The sequence below is a fragment of the Eublepharis macularius genome, chromosome 3, assembly GCF_028583425.1.
Source record: "Eublepharis macularius isolate TG4126 chromosome 3, MPM_Emac_v1.0, whole genome shotgun sequence".
Lineage (NCBI taxonomy): Eukaryota > Metazoa > Chordata > Lepidosauria > Squamata > Eublepharidae > Eublepharis > Eublepharis macularius.
This window is the reverse complement of record NC_072792.1, coordinates 100,891,592-100,911,304: the sequence shown is the minus strand read 5'-3', so window position 1 is coordinate 100,911,304 and position 19,713 is coordinate 100,891,592. Positions and strand designations below refer to the sequence as shown.

Sequence of the window (19,713 nt, the reverse complement as noted above, 5' to 3'; positions counted from 1 at the left end):
AAACCGCCACCAAGATTGGGAAAAACTCCAAATAAGTTAAGTCCCTACACCGTCCGTCTGCCACCCAATCCTCGGGCCAAGTGGCGGCACACCAGTGCCGCCTAAAATAAATCCCCAGGCCAATGGACCCAGAAGCGTCCGAAGACACTTGCAGCTCCCCTTCTAAAAGGAGCTCTTGCCTCCAAAAGGACACCCCATTGAAACCCAGCAGAAACCGGAGCCAGACCCACAGGTCCTCCCGCATGCCATCAGACAGGCGTATCTTGTGATGAGGAAGCTGGAGGGTCCCCATGGCGTCACAAAGGCGCCGCAGAAAGGCCCTACCGGGGGCCACTGCCTTACAGGCAAAGTTAAGGTGGCCCACTACTTACTGGAGCTCTAATAAGGAAACTTTGCGCTTCACCAGCATGGTGCACAATCGCTCCTTCAAATCCAACAGCTTCACAACTGGAAGCCTAGAAGACTGTTGCACCGTATCTAACTCGATGCCTAAGAAGGTCAGGACAGTAGACGGGCCCTCTGTTTTTTCATGCGCCAGTGGAACGCCTAGCTCCTCAGTTAGGCTGACGAAGTCAGCCAAAAGGCGCACACACTGACCCGTCCCCGGGGGCCCAACCAGGATAAAGTCATCCAAATAGTGGGCGGAGTCACGGCAGCGCTGCCTATGATGCAATGCCCACTCCAGAAAGGTGCTAAAGCGCTCAAATACTGCGCAGGAGATAGAGCACCCCATGGGGAGGGCCCTGTCCATATAGTATTGACCCTCAAAGGCAAACCCGAGGAGCTCAAAGTCCTCCGGAAGCACGGGGAGAAGACGGAACGCCGACTTAATGTCGCATTTCGCCATCTCAGCTCCCCATCCACAACGCCTGACCACCTTAACGGCTTGGTCAAATGATGTGTAACGCACTGAGCACAAGTGCTCGGGTATTGTGTCGTTCACAGACCCACCCCTGGGGTAAGACAGGTGATGAATTAGGCGAAATTCACCAGGAGCCTTTTTAGGGACCACACCCAGGGGGGAAACCCTTAAATTGGGCACGGGAGGGGCAGGGAAAGGGCCTAAAACCTGTCCCTCCCTACATTCCTTAGCAATTTTCTCCCTGACTACGTCCTCCATGCCTGCCACAGAACATAAGTTGGCAGCCATAAAGGGAGAGCGAGGACCCTGAAAGGGAATGCGGAAACCAAATAAAAACCCCTCTAACAAAAACTGGGCATCTGCCCTTCTGGGCTAATCAGCCAACATGGCGTCAAGTACCCTCACCCTTATTGGGCTGGGGCCCTTTACCAGGGTCCTGCTGCCCTCCAAAGCCGCCCCCCCTTTTACTGAAGGGTTTCTGTCTTCTACACGCATTAATGGCGTGAGGCCCTCGGCAGATGGGGCATTCGTGGCCATAGCGGCAATTCTTCCTGCTGCATGACCCCCGCGAGGTAAATTCAAAACAGAGCAGCCGGGGCTGAACCGACTGCCCCGCGAACGCGTGGGGGCCAGAACTAGCAAGTGGGGCAACCTGACTGGCGCCAGATCGCTGAACAATGTGGCCACTATCGGACCTGTCCCCCGGACCAAATTTTGTTGGGGTCATGAGCTGGATCCAGAGTTGGTGGTGTACCTGGTCCCATGGCAATGAAGGGTTGAGGGTGGCCCGCATTCTAAATTCTTCGTCATATTGCAGCCATGCTGCCCCGCCGAAGTCAGTGTGTGCTCTGTATATGATGTCCATATACTGAATGAGCGGGGCCGCCCTCCATGGCTGCACCCGTGCGATCACACCTGCATATATAAAGAAGCCTGGAAGCCAATTGGCCCAGGTCCTGTCGATCCTGTGGCGCTTAAGGCGCTCCTTATCCCTGTCCTCCAGGTCCTCTTTATCCCTCTTCTCCAGCTCCCTGAAGAGAAGGGTAAAGACGTCGACCTAATCCCCCCGCAAAATCTTCTCCCGCGTGGCTGGGGTGAGGTGATCCCCCAGTGGCATGGCCGTGTCACCCACCAGGAAGACCCGGTAGGGTACTGACCCACAATTAGACCACGGGCTTCCCAAGTAGCCGCCCCAAGGGAAGCCCTGACCCCTGCTACCCAAGGACTGGGAGGCGGCCGAAGGCCAGCCGGAAAACCCAGGACTCTGAGTGGGCACCGAGGGCTGGGACCACTGGGCCCAGTCGGGAGTGACACCCCCCGTAAATGTGTCCATAGAGGCCCCCCCGTGTGTGCAAGCGGTATGAGGCGGTATTTGGGACCCCTGCGCCCAAGGCCAAGAAGTAGCCTGCTGTGGCCAAGAGCACTTACCATCCACCTCTGGAGGCTGTACCACCAACGCCAGCTGGCCCGCCTCCGCTGGTCAGCTCGCCTCAATGTCCGCTGCAGCCGACTTGACCATTCCCTCCTCGGTGGAATGGTTGCCTGACGGTGATGGACCAGCTGCGCCCCGTTCTGATGTTCCTTCTAGTGCAGATAAACAAGAAAGAATATCGGCCACAGATGCGGGCCGAGAAGCAGCCCGCACCGGCCTTTTAGCTGATTTGCCAGCACCGGCGACAGGCAAAGCCCTACTTTGTTCAATCGCAGCAATCCGCGCCAAAACATCACGCCGTACTGAGCCCTCCTCGTCCTCGTCCGATGACAAGGCCACCACTGGCCTCTTGGGAGGGCGGGGAGCTGGCTGCTTCCCCTTAGAAATGCCTGTACCTTTCTTAGGGCCCATGGTGATCGAGGGCCACCCGCAGTAAACCAGTGGCAACTACCAGGCTTATAGGCCAAAGAGAGGCTGTGAGCTAAGGACCCAGCTACCGAGCTACCCCTGTGATAGGCAGCACAGCTCCAGGTACAGGGTATGGGGGCCAAGGAAGTCACAGGCTGCAAACCTAAGGAAACCAGGGGAACTAATGGGATATGCAGCCTGACCAGTTAACCCTCCAAGCCCCATTGGCAACAGGGCACCCAAAGTGGTCACAGACTCATAAAATGGCCACTCCTTGAGGCTTGCCCACCCCTAAAATGGCCGCCGCCGGCTTGGATAGGAATCCCACGCAGGGGGTGGGTAATAGGGTGGGGGTGGGTGGGGGTGTCTCCGTATAAAGATGGCATGGGCCCCGTTTAGCGCCCCATCAGAACACCCCCCAAACCCTGGGGGGCAAAAGACATGCACAGCTTCACCACAATCGAGCGTCGGGCAAAAGCCCTGCCCCCGCGCCGCAGCAAAGCGGCGCGCAGAACACTGCCGCGTGCCGGGCGCAGGCCCCGCCCCCCCACCGCGGCTAAGCGGCGCGGTCAAAGGGCCCTGCTGCGGCGCGCGTGCGGCCGCGTCTAGAAAAAGCGGGCGGGCGATCTAACGGCCCTGCTGCTGCCCCCGCACAGCTGAGCCGGGTGAAAGCATGAGCGGCCGCGGCGCGTCGGGGCACTGGCCGGACTTTCCGCGCCCCCCGCTGTTACCCAGCGGCCCGCCTAACGGGCCACGGGCAGGCAAACACGCGTGCGGCCGCGGCGCGTCGGGGTGCCGACACAAGAACCGGCTACAATCGGGCCAAGCTACCCTCCCCCTTAACCCCCGAGGGGAGAACAGCAAATAATAAAGGGGGGGATCACTGCCCCCACCCCCAATACAAAGCCTGTCCCGCAGCTCGCTCTGCGCCAGTTCCCTCGATGCCTGTGGCCTCGTGCAGGAGAAGCGACCCAAACGGTCTTGCTTCACCCAAGCACGAGGCGAGACTGATCTGTAGGAGGGCGGAGCGGCAGCCTACTGCCTGGAAGCTCCGCCCCCCACAGCAAAGCCCAATAAGCAGGGCTGTTAACCTCCGACTCCCTCCAGCCAGGGAGGCAAATGGCTGCCACCAGCCTAAGGGGCTAAAGCCCCTGGCTGGGATGGCAGTATTGCTTACATCATTTATACTCTGCCTTTCTCACTAAGACTCAAGGCAGATTGCCCAGTGTAAGACTAGTACAGTCAATTTCAAGGACATTTCCATAAATCATGCCATAGAGTAAATAAATACAAGTTTACAAAGACATAGCATTAGCAAGAATCCAAAACAGAGCTGAAGAAATGCTGAAACAGAACATAAGCAATTCTGCGCCTGACATTAGACAACATGAAGCACTGGTAGCACATAGGTGTACATATTTAAATTAAATGGGTAGCGCGTAAGGCAATAGTAGCGATGCCTATGGTCCCTAACTCATTAGTGAACAATCTGAGACCCCCTCTCTACAAAACAGCCCTTCTATCTGAGTAAAAAGCCTTTTTGACTAATTCGGTTTTGCATCCCTTGCAGAAAGCCAGGAGAGCAAGGGTTCTCCTGACCTCCTCAGGCAGGCCGTTCCACAGGGTAGGGGCCCCCACAGAGAAAGCCTGTGTATGGGCTGCTGTTGATTTTGCCCATGTGCAGGCTGGCACCTGCCGGAGACCCTGTTCAGATGAGCAAAGATGCCATGGAGGAACATAGGGAGGGAGGTGGTCCCATAGGTATGCTGGGCCAAGGCCATGAAGAGCTTTGTATATGATAACCAATACCTTGAACTGAGCATGATAACTTATAGTGACTGCAGAATGGGAGTGATGTTCATGTTCCTGCTCACTCCTGACAGCAGTTGAGCCACAGCATTTTGCACCAATTGGAATCTCCTAGTTAATTTGGATGTATAGTGCATTACAATAGTCAAGTCTTGATGTTACTATAGCATGGATTCAGGTGGCCAGATTGGCCATGTTAAGGTAAGAAGCCATCTTCCAGGCTACAGTGAGGTTGTAAAAGGTGTTTTTTTGCAGCTGCCTTAACTTCTTGTTCTAGTAGTAGCATTGGATCCAATATAACCCCATGGCTCTTAATCGTGTCTGCAAGGGTCAGACAAACTCCATTGAAAGTGGGGAGTTGAATCACCAATGCTGAAACAAGACTTTCCCTCAAAGGCTCAGTGCAAAATATTATGTCCAAGGAGTCTTTCCTGTGTTGGGCCTGTCACTATTTGAGAGAGGCCTAGGGTTGTTAGGGAAGTTATACATTCCTGAGCTGGGCCTGATTTGGGACATTCAGCATGGATAGTGAAGTCCCCCAGAACAATAAGTCTGGGTGTTTCCAATACCACATCGCCAGCTCAGAAAGGGTGCTTACTGGGGAGCAGGGCAGACAGTAAAGAAGCAGAATACCCAATCTATCTTTATTTCCCAAAGACAGGAGCATACAGTCAATACCAGCTATAGCTTGTACTGGAAGTCTATGGAAGTTGAAGGACTCACGGAGAATAATAGCAATTCCTTCTCCCCGGCCACCATAACGAGGTTGGTGTAGGACTACATAGCCAGAGAGAGTTAGTTGGGACATACACACTAGTAATTCACATATTGGAGGCCTTCTTGGCACATAACATATAAACAACAATTTATTTCATGCCCCCTTGAAATTTAAAATAAAATAATTATTTTGAAAAATCATATGTGATATGGGAGGTATAAGTTACAAAAAATTCCCTCAGGGTTTGCTTTGCAAATTTGTTGACTAAATTATGAACTGTAATTTCTAAGTTTCTGAGCATAAAACAGTTTTACAAGCTATGAAATGTTATTAAGTAGCCTGCCAAATTGCTGTTACATAAGTACGACTTAGAATGCCATTTCTATAAAAATGCATAAAAAATGTATTTTAGCATTCTGCTTTATTTGCAATTAAATTTAATGTTATTGTATAGGAACGTGGCCCTGAAAGCTTTCTGTTTCCAAGGTCATACTATTAATGGCTGTCCTGATTGCAATGGTACTTCCACACACATACCTGTAAGCTGCATTGCAATTTTTTTTTAAGTCAATACATCTCTACGGACAAAAGGGCTTAATTAAAAATACTTTGCAAGAACATTTGATGTTGCGGGCAAAATAAATACCCTGCTGATAACTAGTCTATCTTCTTAAAACATTGACAGTATTTCTGTGGTTTTCATAAATAAGAAAGCTTGCAAATTAAGCCCTGAAATACCAAAATGTCTCAAACTATGGAGAGGATACTCAATTGTAAACAGGGAAAACTGAAAACATTCAATGGCTTCTTCATTCTATTAATATCACAAAGGTAAACATTAGCAAAAGAAGATCAGCTCAAGTTTGCTCCATTGATATTTGAATATTACAGGCAATTACAGCCATTTCAAATCTTATCCAGAACAAAGAATTGGATGATTGGCTTATATAGTAAAAGCACTGCCTATGGTTGAAGAAATATGCTTTCACGCCACAGACTACACTGGAAAAAAATCTTCACCTGTTTGACACTGACCTATCAGTTACATTTAGTTCTACAGCACCAAGGTAATGCTGTGAAATAAAGAAATATTATGGACAATTAGCACAACTAAACAAGCTTATTCAAAGATCAAGATAATTACCTCGTCTCGAGGCTTCAAAACTATCAAAAAGGTTAATTCTCTGGATGTCATAGGTTAATGTGGTATTAGGCATCAGTGTTCTGTTTCTGTTAATATTGGTGACTGCAAACTTGAAAGCTAATTCTTCAACGTTAACAGGTTCATTTTCCACAGTTTCAAATATTCCTCCTGTAAAAGAGAGATTTAGAAAAACATGCTTTAGTTTTCCAACACAAACACACACAAAGACACACAGAGACAATGTTTTGACATTAGCAGAAGACAAAACAGAGAAAAATATGGGAGGAGAAGCAATTTTATTTAGTATACTTTGATATTTATTTGCTGACTTGGCTTCAGTAAATCTTTGGGTCACCAAGCCCACGAGAAAAGATGCTGTGGTCAACACAAGCAAGGAAATTGTGAAAAGAAATGGAGCTGAAATCTGATTACACATCGATGTCAACATCGCATCAGAAGTATCCTTAGTAAGTGGCTTGGAATCACTATAGGATGGCATCTGTACTGTATTCATATAACATTTATAACTTCATGAGATGAATTTCTCACATTTGGAAAAACTGGAAGTGAATACACACCAAGTGCTGTACCTAAACTTTGATATGATCACAATCCATAGCATGCTTCATGTCTTACTTCCAGCAGTCTCCAAAAATGTGGGACATGTACAGAATAATTTACAAAGTATATAGTTAACACAAACAGTCATACGTTGGGAACAGCAACAAAATGAATATCATCCCAGTTTTTGACTGAGCCTTTCTAGGCAATCTCTTTGTCCATAATATGATGAATGATGAGAGAAACAGTCCATCCTATGATCATGTTATTCATCATTAGAGGTGTGCACTGAAAAAAATTCCATCTTCAGTTTCAGATCCAGGGCTTCCAAACCATCTATATACTATTCCGTCCCCCCCCCCAGTTGGTGCGTTGCCAGCGCTGATCTATTCCATTCAGGGTTTTTAAAAAAAATATCACGAGTTTCAGCCATGTTCTTTGTAATGCAGGCTTCCAGGCTCTTTGGGGCAGCTGTTTTGGTGTGTAACAGCACCAAAATTGCAAAGAACATAGTCCTCCCTCTACACCATTGACCCACTGAGTTTTCCTCTGTTATATTACACACACACACACACACACACACACAACAACAACAACAACAGACCCTGAAGAAGGTGAGTGTTGGTGGGTGCACAGTATGGCAAGAAACTGGCTGGCTAAGGGAAAGCAGGGTGGAAGTGGCTGTATTGAAACAATCCTGCTTTATGTTCATTTTTTCTTTTTCTATAATGACTATAAATTATTACCTTTGGTGCCATATTTCCTTGTGCTTAATCCAAGGGAACTGTTTTAGAATTGAAGTCTTCCAGGGCCTTTATCAGGGCCTTTGATTGACTGAACAGACCATCCCCCCACCCCTGCAGCACTTTTCCTCACAGCGACCATCCAACTGCCCTGATGGGGGTGGGGGAGACAGTCCAGTGTCTGGATAGTGCAGCGAAACAACCAAGATGCACCCCTGCAGATTTACTCAGATGTAAGTCCCATGTTATTCAATAGTGTTTACTCCCAGGGAAGTATGTTTTGAAATGCAGCCTAAGGTTGAAGTCTGCACATTCCTCTTTTCAAATGATTCCAAAGCTGATAGGCAGGGAGGTGCCTCCCTTTGCGAGGATCCAATTGGCAGGGAGACAATGCCATTTCCCCAGTAGTGATGGGGGAAAAGATGCACTCATGTGCATTGCATTCATCCCCCTCCTTCCCAGTAACAGGGTTAATTAATAACATAAGGGCTCTCTCCCCTTGGAATCCGATTGGTGAATCCTGTTAAAGAAAATAAGATCCTGCCATGAGAGCCCAGTACCTAGTGCTGCTCCTGTGAGGTATGAACCTAAATTAAAATACACAAACATTTTAGGGGGAGTGTGCAATTATAACTTAGTTTCCTAGATTTGGTTCACTGTTCCAGAAGCTGCTTTAACAAAACGAAACAGCTATTTCTGGGTCTATATCTGGCTCATTTGTTTCATTTTGCACACCCATGGTGCCTAAGCATTCCTGCTCCTCTGCATCTCCATCTCAGTAGCACATCCCTCCAAACTGATATTACAGCTTGGAATCAAACAAATCACAACCATTTACTTATTTACTTTCTTAATTTATACCCCACTTTTCTCCCCAGTGGAGACCCAAAGTAGCTCATATCATTCTCCTGTCCTCCATTTTATCCTCACTACAACCTTGTGAGGTGGGTTGGGCTGAGAGGGTATGACTGGCCCAAGGTCACTCATGGAGCTTCTATGGCAGAGTGGGATTTGAACTTGGGCCTCCCAGATCCTCTAGTCCAACACTCTAAACACTATGCCATGCTGGCTCTCCGTTGGTTCATCTACTAAAACCCAGACTATGTTCTTTTTTCCTTCAGGACCCATAGTCACAACTGTTATGCTAAAAGCCTTTAGATATCAAGTTAACCTTTAATTCACCTTCTGACTCAGACCCTGGGTAAGCTGATATCTTCTCAGGAATAAGAGGCCATAAGGAGGTCTGGGCATCACTATTTGTTCTGTCATTGTGTCAGAGAGAAATTGATGTTTTTTCTAGTCATTTAGTGGCAACATAAAACCTCATGACTAGGGTTTGAGGATGTTATGGAACCAGAGGTAGGCTGGTTTTAACTTTTAACTATTTTAAAAGCAGGCTGTTTAAGGGCAAATCCTAACTGCAATTCTCTATTTGCATATATAATTTACTCATTTTAGCACTAGCCGCTAGAGAATACTTTGAATTTTCCAGATGATGATTTCCTCATGTACAATTTACAACACATACTGCCTTATATTTCCCAGTCAACAAAATATAATCCACTAATGTACTGCAAGGGCTCTTTTGATTTTCATGTGTTGCCAGTATGGAGTAGCATAGTCATTATCTGACAATTAGAAAATGGATATTCCCAAAAGAATTACAGCCTATTTTACATTCTAACTCAGTGGTGACAACACTAATAGGTTTTAAAAGTAAGCCAGATAAAATTTTCAGAAAGATCTGGGCATTGTGAGGTTTACCATATAAAAAATAAATGTATAGCTGGCCTTGTCTTAAATAGAGTCTGTATTATTTACTCCCATCCCTGCTTATACTACTTACTACATCATTCTTTATCCCACAGTCTTTTAACCAATAAAGGCTTTACCCATCAGTCCTCTGTCCTTTTGATTAGCTTCCATTTAGTGTTCCCCAATAATATTTCATTTGGATTACAGCATCAACTACTGAGTTATATGCTAAGAAGGACAAATTAACACCAGCCAGTTCTGCTTTTTAGTGTTCGTCATATTTTTCTTTCATCAGGAGTCTTGCAATCTCTGACAGATTTATATCTACATATTTCCTCCAGCCATCAAAAACATTTGACAGCTCTATTGTCAGTCAGAACACAAACCAAATAATTTGATTTGTTAGCTTTCCCCTGAAGCTGAATTTACAGCTTCTTCCTTTTGGTTGTAGAACCCTGTTTCCACTGTAAATACTACTTGCCAGCTACAGAGGTTAGTGGCACAATTCTGAGGGATGCTCTCCTGTGCAAGCTTGACTGAAATTAATGGGCCCTGTACAGGAGCATGAGAAGCATGAAAGGTCATGGGTATGTTTTGCATGCACACTTACACTGGGTTTTCTGAGTATTCGATCCACATTGATCGGATTGACTTTAAGCCTCTGTAATGCCAGACTTGAGGGAGTCGAACCAAAGTGGTGTCTATTTTTTCTGCACCAGAAAAATGCCCCGTTTCTGCTGTGGATCCTCAGAAAGCCAAATCAGGAGTACACAATGAATCCACTTCTAAATGTACAATTTTTTACATTTACTCTTAAAGCAACTAAGTGCTTATACAGAGTGCTATATATTCTGAAACCTATATAAATATAATTTCATCAAAATTCCATAGAAAAATAGACATATACATATACCAATAAATAGCATCCATTCACAAATACAAACAGCTGATAACTCACGTGACATACATAAATACAATCTATACAACTGACTGTACAAATTTATATCTTCAGAGAAACAGTCTTTAAAATCTCTTCTAACTCAGTCAGCAAGAAGCTCCATGGAAGATGCAACAAAGCAGGTAAGTAGTAACAAGGAAAAGTGAATTCAATGAGTCTGTTTATTCTCTGTGTAGAAAGCAGCATGGATGGGGGAAGGAGTCCAAGCCTGTCTGTGACCTGCCCAAACTGGAGCCGGCTTGCATGTCTCGGCTTTCGTCAATGACTTCCTCAGGGGCAAGGAACCTATCCACACTTCAATTTATGTTATTTAATACTAGATTCATAAAGCCTACCAGTAGTTCACCAAGGGTGAACTTATACTGAGAATCTGAATATATATACTGAAAAAAATTAAGCCAACATGTGATACTTGCTATCTGACCAAGTTGAGATGTGGTTATTGCAAATATTTGAAAAATGTTATACAGCTGTGATATACAGTTCTACATCTTCACAAGGATTAAACATCATGTGTTTCTTGAAGATTTATAAGAGAGAATTTCGCATTGTGTTGCTGTTGTACAATTTGCTATGGCCTTATCTTATTCTGTCTGATGCTTAGTAAATACACCACACAAAAAAACTCTCTAATTTGGCAATTGGGGAGCAGGGAGATGATAATGATAAGTAGACATGTTGCATTTTGAGATTCTGTGGCAGGACAGAGAAGAAAGTTCCTAAAACATGTCTCGTAAAGAAATACAAGTTTTGAGCCAGCTAGACATCATTCAATTAAACAATAAATATACTAATTACAACACTCTGTGTTTAAAATTGCATCTTGTGGCTGTTAAGCATATTACACAAGAGTGAACCCAGATTTGCCACTGAGATACTGTTAGCCCCAGTTCCCTGAATGTGTACTTACATAATACACCAGCATGCAAAAATACGTTTGCCAGCAACACTGTGCTTTTAAGGGCATATTGATACATTATAGGTGTACATCTTAAACTGTAACATAAGGAGTGCCTAAACTATAGAGATTTTCTGTCCTGTCCTGTTTTTCCTTCAGTCCCAATAGCAAATGTACTGCTTGACATTTAAAGAAGGTTCTCAGAGCGGGACCACAAGTGACGCCTGACACAGGTTGGACACTTGTCAGCTTCCCTCAAGTTTTGATGGGAAATGTAGGCAGCTTGGCAGAATGTTGGACAAGTGACAGTTGAAAAGTCCATTGGACAGCAGTCGGAGAGTCAAGCTGCAAGACCAGGATGCCTACATTTCCCATCAAAACTTGAGGGAAGCTGACTAGTGTCCAACCTGTGTCAGGCATCACTTGTGGTCCCGCTCTCAGTCCAGTCCTTAGAGTGCTGCTGCCAGTAGGCATAGAATTTAGGGAAGGGGGTTCAAGGACCTGATTCAGTATACCAGTGCTGCATAGGTTCACACTATTTTATAAAACTACTATTAAAAGGTAGCTTTCTGCTTCTGATAGAAAATAGTAACTGTATATAAATCTTTCATGTATACTTTTGACATACTCATGTATCTTGAAAACTAATACAGTTTTGAAATCGCAATTAATTGTGTGTATGTATGCCCTCAAGTCGCAGCCAACTTATGGCAACCTCATAGAGTTTTAAAGGCAGGAGACATTCAGAGGTGGTTTGCCATTGCCTGCCGCTGTGTAACAACACTGGCCTTCCTTGATGGTCTCCTATCCAAATACTGACCAAGATCAACTCAGCTTAGGAGATCTGACAATACTGGGTTATCTAGACCATCCAGATCTGGGCAATTAATTACCCTGAATGAAAAACAGCCCTAAACAGAATAAGTAGAATGCAGAATGGCATAAGGAGCAGAAACAGCATCACATATATAATAATAATAATATTTGATTTATATAGAGCCCTTCAGGACAACTTAACGCCCACTCAGAGTAGTTTACAAAGTGTGCTATTATTATCCTCACAACAACCACCCTTTGAGGTGGGTGGGGCTGAGAGAGCTCTGGAAGAGCTGTGACTAACCCAAGGTCACCCAGCTGGCTTCAAATGGAGGAGTGGGGAATCAAATCCAGTTCTCCAGATTTGAGTCCCTCTGCTCTTAACTAGACATGGGCACGAATGGAAAAAAAACCCCAAACACCCTGTTCATCGTTTGGTGCCATCCACGAACAACAAACAACGAACATGGAAGAACATGGACTGTTCCCGGACATGTTCGTTGTTGGATGTTCGTGGGGGCCAGAACCATCTCCCCCACCCCCCACCCCACTTAGGCACCCCTCCCCTCAAACCCACTTACCTGGCCCTTTAAAGATCCCTTTAAATTACCAGCCGGCAGGCGGCAGGGGGGATTCCCCTCTGCCACCTGATAGTTTAAAGGGCCCTTTCCTGCCATGTGCAACGAGCAGGGCCCTTTAAACATCCCAAACTGACCTTTCCAATGTCCAATACCCACCAAATTTGCAGGGGACATAGTCCTCACTGTCCTCTGAAGACCCACCAAGTTTCAGAGAGATTGCACCTATGGGTCTCCCCACTGGCTGTCATTTTCTCTTCACAGTGGCAAAAACAGGACTCTCTGCTGGAAGTACGTTGAAGGGTTAAAGCCAGAAGGAAAGCCAGAAGGAGTTCAGACAGAGTTCAGTCCCTCCCTCCCTCTGGTTGCCAAGGGGATTGATTGCAGCAGGCGCCAGACTGTCTGGCTTGCCAAATGGTTGCCGAAGGCAACGAACAAGGCTTTTAACAACCACCTGTTCGTTTAGGATGGGGCCTCATGAACAGCTTGCTCACGAACAGCAGATTGGGTTATTAGTGGGTTTTTTCTGTTCGTAATGCTATTCGTGCCCATGTCTACTCTTAACCACTACACCAAACTGGCTGTCAATGAGAAACTTTGCCGGGGGCAGAGCAGGGTGCATTTTTTTCCGAGCTTGCTTCTTCCTTCTTGAAAAGGGGACTAATTTTGGAAAACAATGGTAAGGTTTTTTTTAATAGTTCTAATAGTGAAAGGCTACATACAGACATTAAAATAGCTGTATCTTTACACTTTACGAGCTGAAAATCAGAGTATCTGACAACTTGGCATTTCAGATAGAGGAACTGCCTGTGCTTCCACTTTCATATTTCTTATGATCTTATGGCAGGAGGCCATCTTGAGAATATCTGCTTTGAAGCTATGATCTAATTAATTCTTCAGCCCTGTCTAAACCTTTTGCTAAGGGTGCTGTAACTTAAACCTGGTCTACATGAGTCAGTGTTACTGGTTCAGTTCCCATACTGCAATGTTTGTTCCATGATCACCTGCACCAGATTTGCTGCTATGAGTAAACACTCCCTCCATGATGTGGCTTTTCCACAGCTTTCCTGGGAGTGCTTATACCCTGACTTAAAAAAAAAAAACTGCTTTGTGATCAGCTGTTTCCCCATGCATACTCTTTATTCCATTTTTTGTTGTGCCACCCTCTTCCCTCACTTCTTCCGCCCCCTGCCATCCCATTGCATTGTGACTGGCTACTCTTGTCTATCAAGCCATTCCCCCTCCCCTTCTTTTGATCCCTCCTCCCCTCCCCTCTTTCCTCTTTTTAAAAAAAAATTAAGTCCAGAGCAGGTTTGAAAGCACGCAGGGGGAAGTTCCCTTTTTATACTTTTGCTTTGGCACAGGTGGGAATATTGTATAGGAGGCTAAATATCTGGGTATCAGAAATAAAGATTTTAATATGGACTTTTAGATTCTCTTTTTATCCCATGGTGGAGAAACGGGTGCTTGGGGGCAACAGAAAAGGCGGCAGGAATGGAGCTTTGCCAGTGATTCATCACTGCTCTGATGAGATGATCACTTCAAATAAAAAATTCTTTCAAAAAATATTATTTCTCTTTGTTTCTGGGAAAGAACATTTCCCTGTCGCACGAGTGATTCAAGAACATGCTCGAATTACTATTGGAAATACTATTGGAAATACTATTGGAAATACAATTACTATTGGAAATACAGAGAAGGCAGAAGACACAGAATACCTGCAAGGGGCAGTGGGTCTGACCGTTAGATAGATGGTAGAGTGGGATTCTTCTTTCCTCCTCTCTTATATCCTTCCTGCATGTCTCCAGATTGGTATTCTTAGGTTACTTCCTGCTTCCCCCGGAAGTCCCTCTTCCTTTTTACTGAGGTAGTTAGTATCTATTCTGTTTCTGTCAGAGTTATTGTAGTTCCTGAATAAACTCTCTTCATTCACTCCTTAATCAGACTCAAGATCATTCCTAACATATACCAGAGCCTACATGGTAGCAAAGGATGGTTTGTGGATTGATCTATGATTAAAGGAATAAGACTCACCAGAGGCTCCCCTCATGAGCTCTGTGTGTGTGTGTGTGTGTGTGTGTGTGTGTGTGTGTGAGAGAGAGAGAGAGAGAGAGAGAGAGAGAAGGGACAAAATGGCCACCTATTTTTCTATTGTGGGGCAGTTCCACTTGGTATGTTACACATGAAACTATTTCAAGATGTGCATGGAGATCCTTGGTGCATGTTATTCACAGAACATAAACAGAGTAAGTAGAGCTGACTTATAGTTATTTTGCTGGCATTTGTTTGGATATCCAAATCCACCCTTCAGATTATAGTGTGGCAAGATATATTATGGCAAATGCAAGTTTAATAATCAACCCCCCACATACACCAAAAAAGTGATGATGGGGCACAAAGTTTAGTATTTTTGCAGGTTCATGCCTGGCTTTTGTACACTAAAGAATGACCCAGAATGCACACCCTCATATGCGTTTCTGAGCCTTCTCCTTGCTTTGAAGCACTGGTTGTTCAAGCTGGTACTCTCTACAGACATCCTCTATCTCCTAGACTGGTAAATATCCCCGAACCACAAATCTCTCTCCCTCTTCCTCCCTATTCTTTTAGTTAGGTCTGAGTCTATGCTGTGCATTTTTCCTGTATTTGTCTTTTACTGCCCCTTAATAAAAACCTTCCATGTTGAACACCCGCCTGTATATTAGAGAGCGCTCTAAGGGAACAATCCTGGTATACATTGGTACAGATCCTGCTTGTTACCCCCTCTCGCTGCGTCTCCTTGTATGCTAACTCTTTTTGGGTAACAAGCTGGTATGTCAGGAATGTTTAAAATCTCTAAATGCCACCATAGCAGGGGGTTGAAATATTCTACCCTTTAAATATCTCCCATTACATGATTCTGTGAATATCACATGTCCTTTGTGACTATCACAAATTGGCCAATGTGTCATAAAGTTGAAACATGAAACAATAATAAAAGCTTATCCACATAATCTTTGAAATCCCATCAGAAATTATGAAATTCAAACCTAGAGCTTGTACAATTATGTACAGTAAATGCCACACAGAATATGACTCCTCATGAGTAATATCTGGGAGGCATATTTTAAAAAGAATTTTAGCACAAGAGTAATGAAGTATTTTTAATATCTGTCCTATGCAGGGCTTTTCAGCGGGAATGCGGTTGAACGGATTTCCGGCACCTCTTAAAAACGGTCAGCGGCACAGAGGGCAATCTAAACTCCCCTCTGTCTAGAGATCAGGGGCGGGGCCACTGGCCATGTGACCATTTTCACCGAGGGCAATTTAAACTTTAAAAAACTCCCCCCTTGTTCCAGCTGACCCAAAGTGACATCATTGTGCGATCTTGAGTTCCACCACCTCTTTTCCCAGAAAAAAAGCCCTGGTCCTATGTATTCTGCTTGGGATATAGACTTCTGTACTCATAAATGGCTCCATTGATCCCACCCGCCTTTTTTATCCTTAAAGTATGGTAAATATGATACTATAGTAATTCTATATTTTCCATTCTCTAGTAGTATATGTGTTGGTGGGTGGGTAGATAAAGAATCTCATGCTTATTAAGATATGGAAATTCACTGGTTCCAACAGGATCATTTTCAATTAGACTTTTAAGCTTTGAAATATTTCTCAAAGGGTTGATTGACATAATTCATGTTTCTGAATTTCTCAGTAATAAAACTCTTTTTAAGGGCAACTCACTTGCTTTACTTTTTTTTGTACAGAAGAAGCAGGCCTACCGTGAAATTAAAAACAAGGGGAAATATAAGCTAGAAGAGACCGTTTTGCTGGTAAAGTTAACAATAAGTTATCTCAGACAACATAATATAGACTGTTATCTAATTTTGCACGTTTTGTTTTAGAGAATTTGCATATGGCATCAGCTTGAAAAATTAATAATTAACAAAGAAGAAAATAAAGTATCAGTATAAATTTCAGAGCTACATCCTACTCTATACTGTGATAAAAATGCTGTAAAATGGGGAAAGGGGATTTTTCATGCAGTGTATTTTACTGTTTAATGCAGCATATTGTATTGTAGCTGTTTGCATGCCATTTCCCAAACAGATGTTGGATCATAACAAGAAAAAACAGCGTCTGATGCTTTGTCCAATCAACTTGTTGAGACAAGCAACACACAGCACATCTTTATTTAATGACTTCTAAATGATGAATAAATGTCAAGTCTTTGTAGGTGGTTATCAGGTAATGGTGGGATACAGCATATACAGAAACTAAACAGGTCTGACTTCAAAGGTTTTCAGCCAAGTAGCAGGTCAAAAAAGACAGTTTCACTGGTCAAACTTTTACTAATCTATTGATGATACCACAGTGAAAGCTATAGGGATTAACATTGTAAATGGATGTTGCAGATTGAGCAGAGCTAAGCAAAAACAATTAAATCTCATGATAACAACAAAATTGATGTCTTCAGCGCAATTAAGACTGATCCAAGAAATTGATCAAAAATTTGAAATCTGAGAGGAGGAAGGGAATATAAGGAGAATAAAGAATGAAAGAAGTTAAAACGTGCCTTCTCCTTCCTCTCCTCTCCTCCAGTAAGACAGCAAATACAGAAGCTGAAATGATTTGATATCATTCCCAGACAATCCCCCTCTATTAGTACTTGAAGAGCCCTGCTATGGGCTCCCTGATCAGTGGTTTTGTGGTCTATTTCTATCCAGGAACCAAAAGCTAATGCCCTGTTCATATGTTACAGAGAATATGTGCCCCATTTATCCAGGTACTGGTCCCTGGTTTCTATTGCAAAGTGAATGCATGTTGGCTCTTGTAAGGAAGAGCCACATGCATTCACTTTGCAACAGAAACCAGGGACCAGTACCTGAATAAATGTGGCTTTTGTATCACATGTCCAGCTGTACATTGATTGTAACATGAGAATTACTCAATGCATGTGTTTTAAGAAGTCAAGTATTAACTTATTTGATTGTACAAGTGTTCACTATAACTTGTGATCAGGGCTACAGAGACAACAAGAGGAGTAAAAAGAGCTCATATAATCAAAAGTAGAGGTACCTAGGAAAATATGCATTTTGTGAACTCTTGGCTGCCATCAATACTCTCAGATGTTTGTTTGTTTGTTCGTTAGTTTGAAATATTTCTGTTGCCCCTTCATTATTCTGCTTGAGGTGACTTACAAGAGACAAGAATCCCTTATAAACAAGCCTACATCATGTTAGCAAAAGGGACTGCAGACTAAGAGCCAAGCTACAAGTGACATCTTACACAGGTTGGACACTAGTCGGCTTCCCTCAAGTTTTGATGGGAAATGTAGGCGCCCTGGTTTTACAGCTTGGCTCTCCATTACAGCTGCAAGACCAGGATGCCTACATTTCCCATCAAAACTTGAGGGAAGCCGACTAGTGTCCAACCTGTGTAAGACGTCACTTGTAGTTTGGCTCTAAGTCTAGAGAATCTAATAAGATACCACTGTTGTAACATACCGCAACAGCTTCCTTGTAAACATGATATGAACCTCCTTCAATGTTGAGCTACATTCTTGGTAATTATCCACAACTGAAAGAGGGGTTACAGAGATGGCTGTAGAACCTGTGCATTGGGTATAATGACCACAATAAATTTTTAAAAAATGACAAAACTCAGATTTTCTCTTCAATTAAATGAGCAGATTGAGGTCAATAAGTCAAGTTACTTCCTTTGCTCCTCATCTTTGTTAACCCATGCCGCAGAATATGCCTCATAAAAATTTTATGTATTGAGTTGGAATTAAAGAATCTCTGTTTAAGCTTTCTAGAGTTTGCTATGAATTTGGAAGTGAAGGCATATAATTGTTTAACCACTGTGTAAAAAGTCCTCTCTTGCTTTCTTGTTACATTGGATGTATGTGCAAAGAACAAACACTGCAGCTTTTTCATAAAAATATGCTTGGTAAAAAAGCTCAAAGGCCCATCAATGTATCTGTAAGGCGCTTACAAACGTAAGGTTTTTATTGTAACTGCAGAAATCTGAGTTTATCCACAAAAAGCAAGGATTAGCTTAGATCACAGCCTTTTCACATAGTACAGCTTTCAAAGAACAATTTGGTTGTTTTTTTTAAGAAAAGAAAGAATACTATTGAAGTGTTTCTCATATTCTCTTCCTGCCAGTGTCATTCAGAAATAATTCTGTTACTTGCAATGATACTTTTATCAATCAAGAGGTAATAAACTCCTCTGCTGCTAAACTTCAGGGAGTGATCTACCTTGAGCTGCCAAGCAACTCTGAGATCAGTATATATACATGGGGATCCTGAAAGGACTTGTGGAGGGTCATTCCCTTTCCCCCTGTATCCCTTTCCCTACATGATTTCCTTTTTTCTGGCAGACCTTATATCCTCTCCCTTTTATCTGCTTCCTTCTTTCCTTCCCTGGGTCTCCCGGATCTTAGTCTGAAATTCTGACTACTACACCACACTGGGTCTCAGTTTTCCCTCCTCCCCTCTGCTTGTTTCTTCCTGGGAAAAGTTGGGAAAAGTTGTGCGGTAGCAAGTCACTCATGTGAGTTCTATGGCAGCCACTGCAGGGCTGGGGCAAGCAACACGAAGTGTGCAGAAGCTGCTGGAGGGCCCAGATGAGTTGTGTGGCATCAAACTGTAGCCACCACTGCAGCTGGGTGAGTTGTGCAAATTGCATGGTTAGTGAGTGGTTGCTTGCCTGGCCTGACCCCAGTATAGACTGGGAAGCCAAAATATCTCTGAAAGGCCCTCTCCCCTGCCTTTTACTGACAGAAACAAAGGTTTGAAGGCTGGCAATATTGCTGTGGTTGCCTAACAACCCCCACAAGGCCTCTGAGATCTCAGAAGGGCATTCATTTCTAAAAGATGCTGCTGCTTTTATTTTAGAAGGGGGTTAACCCTCCATTTTAAAAATTTATTTATTTATTTTAGATTTCACATTCTTCTGCAAACCAGGGAATTATCTCAGGTTTATAGAAAGATCTGTTTTGTCTGTTCATGGCTCTAGTCTCTGCTTTTAAGTACCCACACTAGGGTT

General features: G+C 44.0%; 1 protein-coding gene across 2 annotated transcripts in view; it reads right to left on the bottom strand.

Moving 5' to 3' along the window:
• The window catches only part of GRIK1 (glutamate ionotropic receptor kainate type subunit 1), a 270,840-nt gene that overhangs the window by 119,148 nt on the left and 131,979 nt on the right, over positions 1-19,713 (bottom strand). For both annotated transcript variants that reach the window (XM_054973686.1, XM_054973687.1), the window contains exon 2: positions 6,374-6,541. In XM_054973686.1, the coding sequence (XP_054829661.1) occupies positions 6,374-6,541 (168 nt within the window). The remainder of the gene's footprint in view (positions 1-6,373; positions 6,542-19,713) is intronic.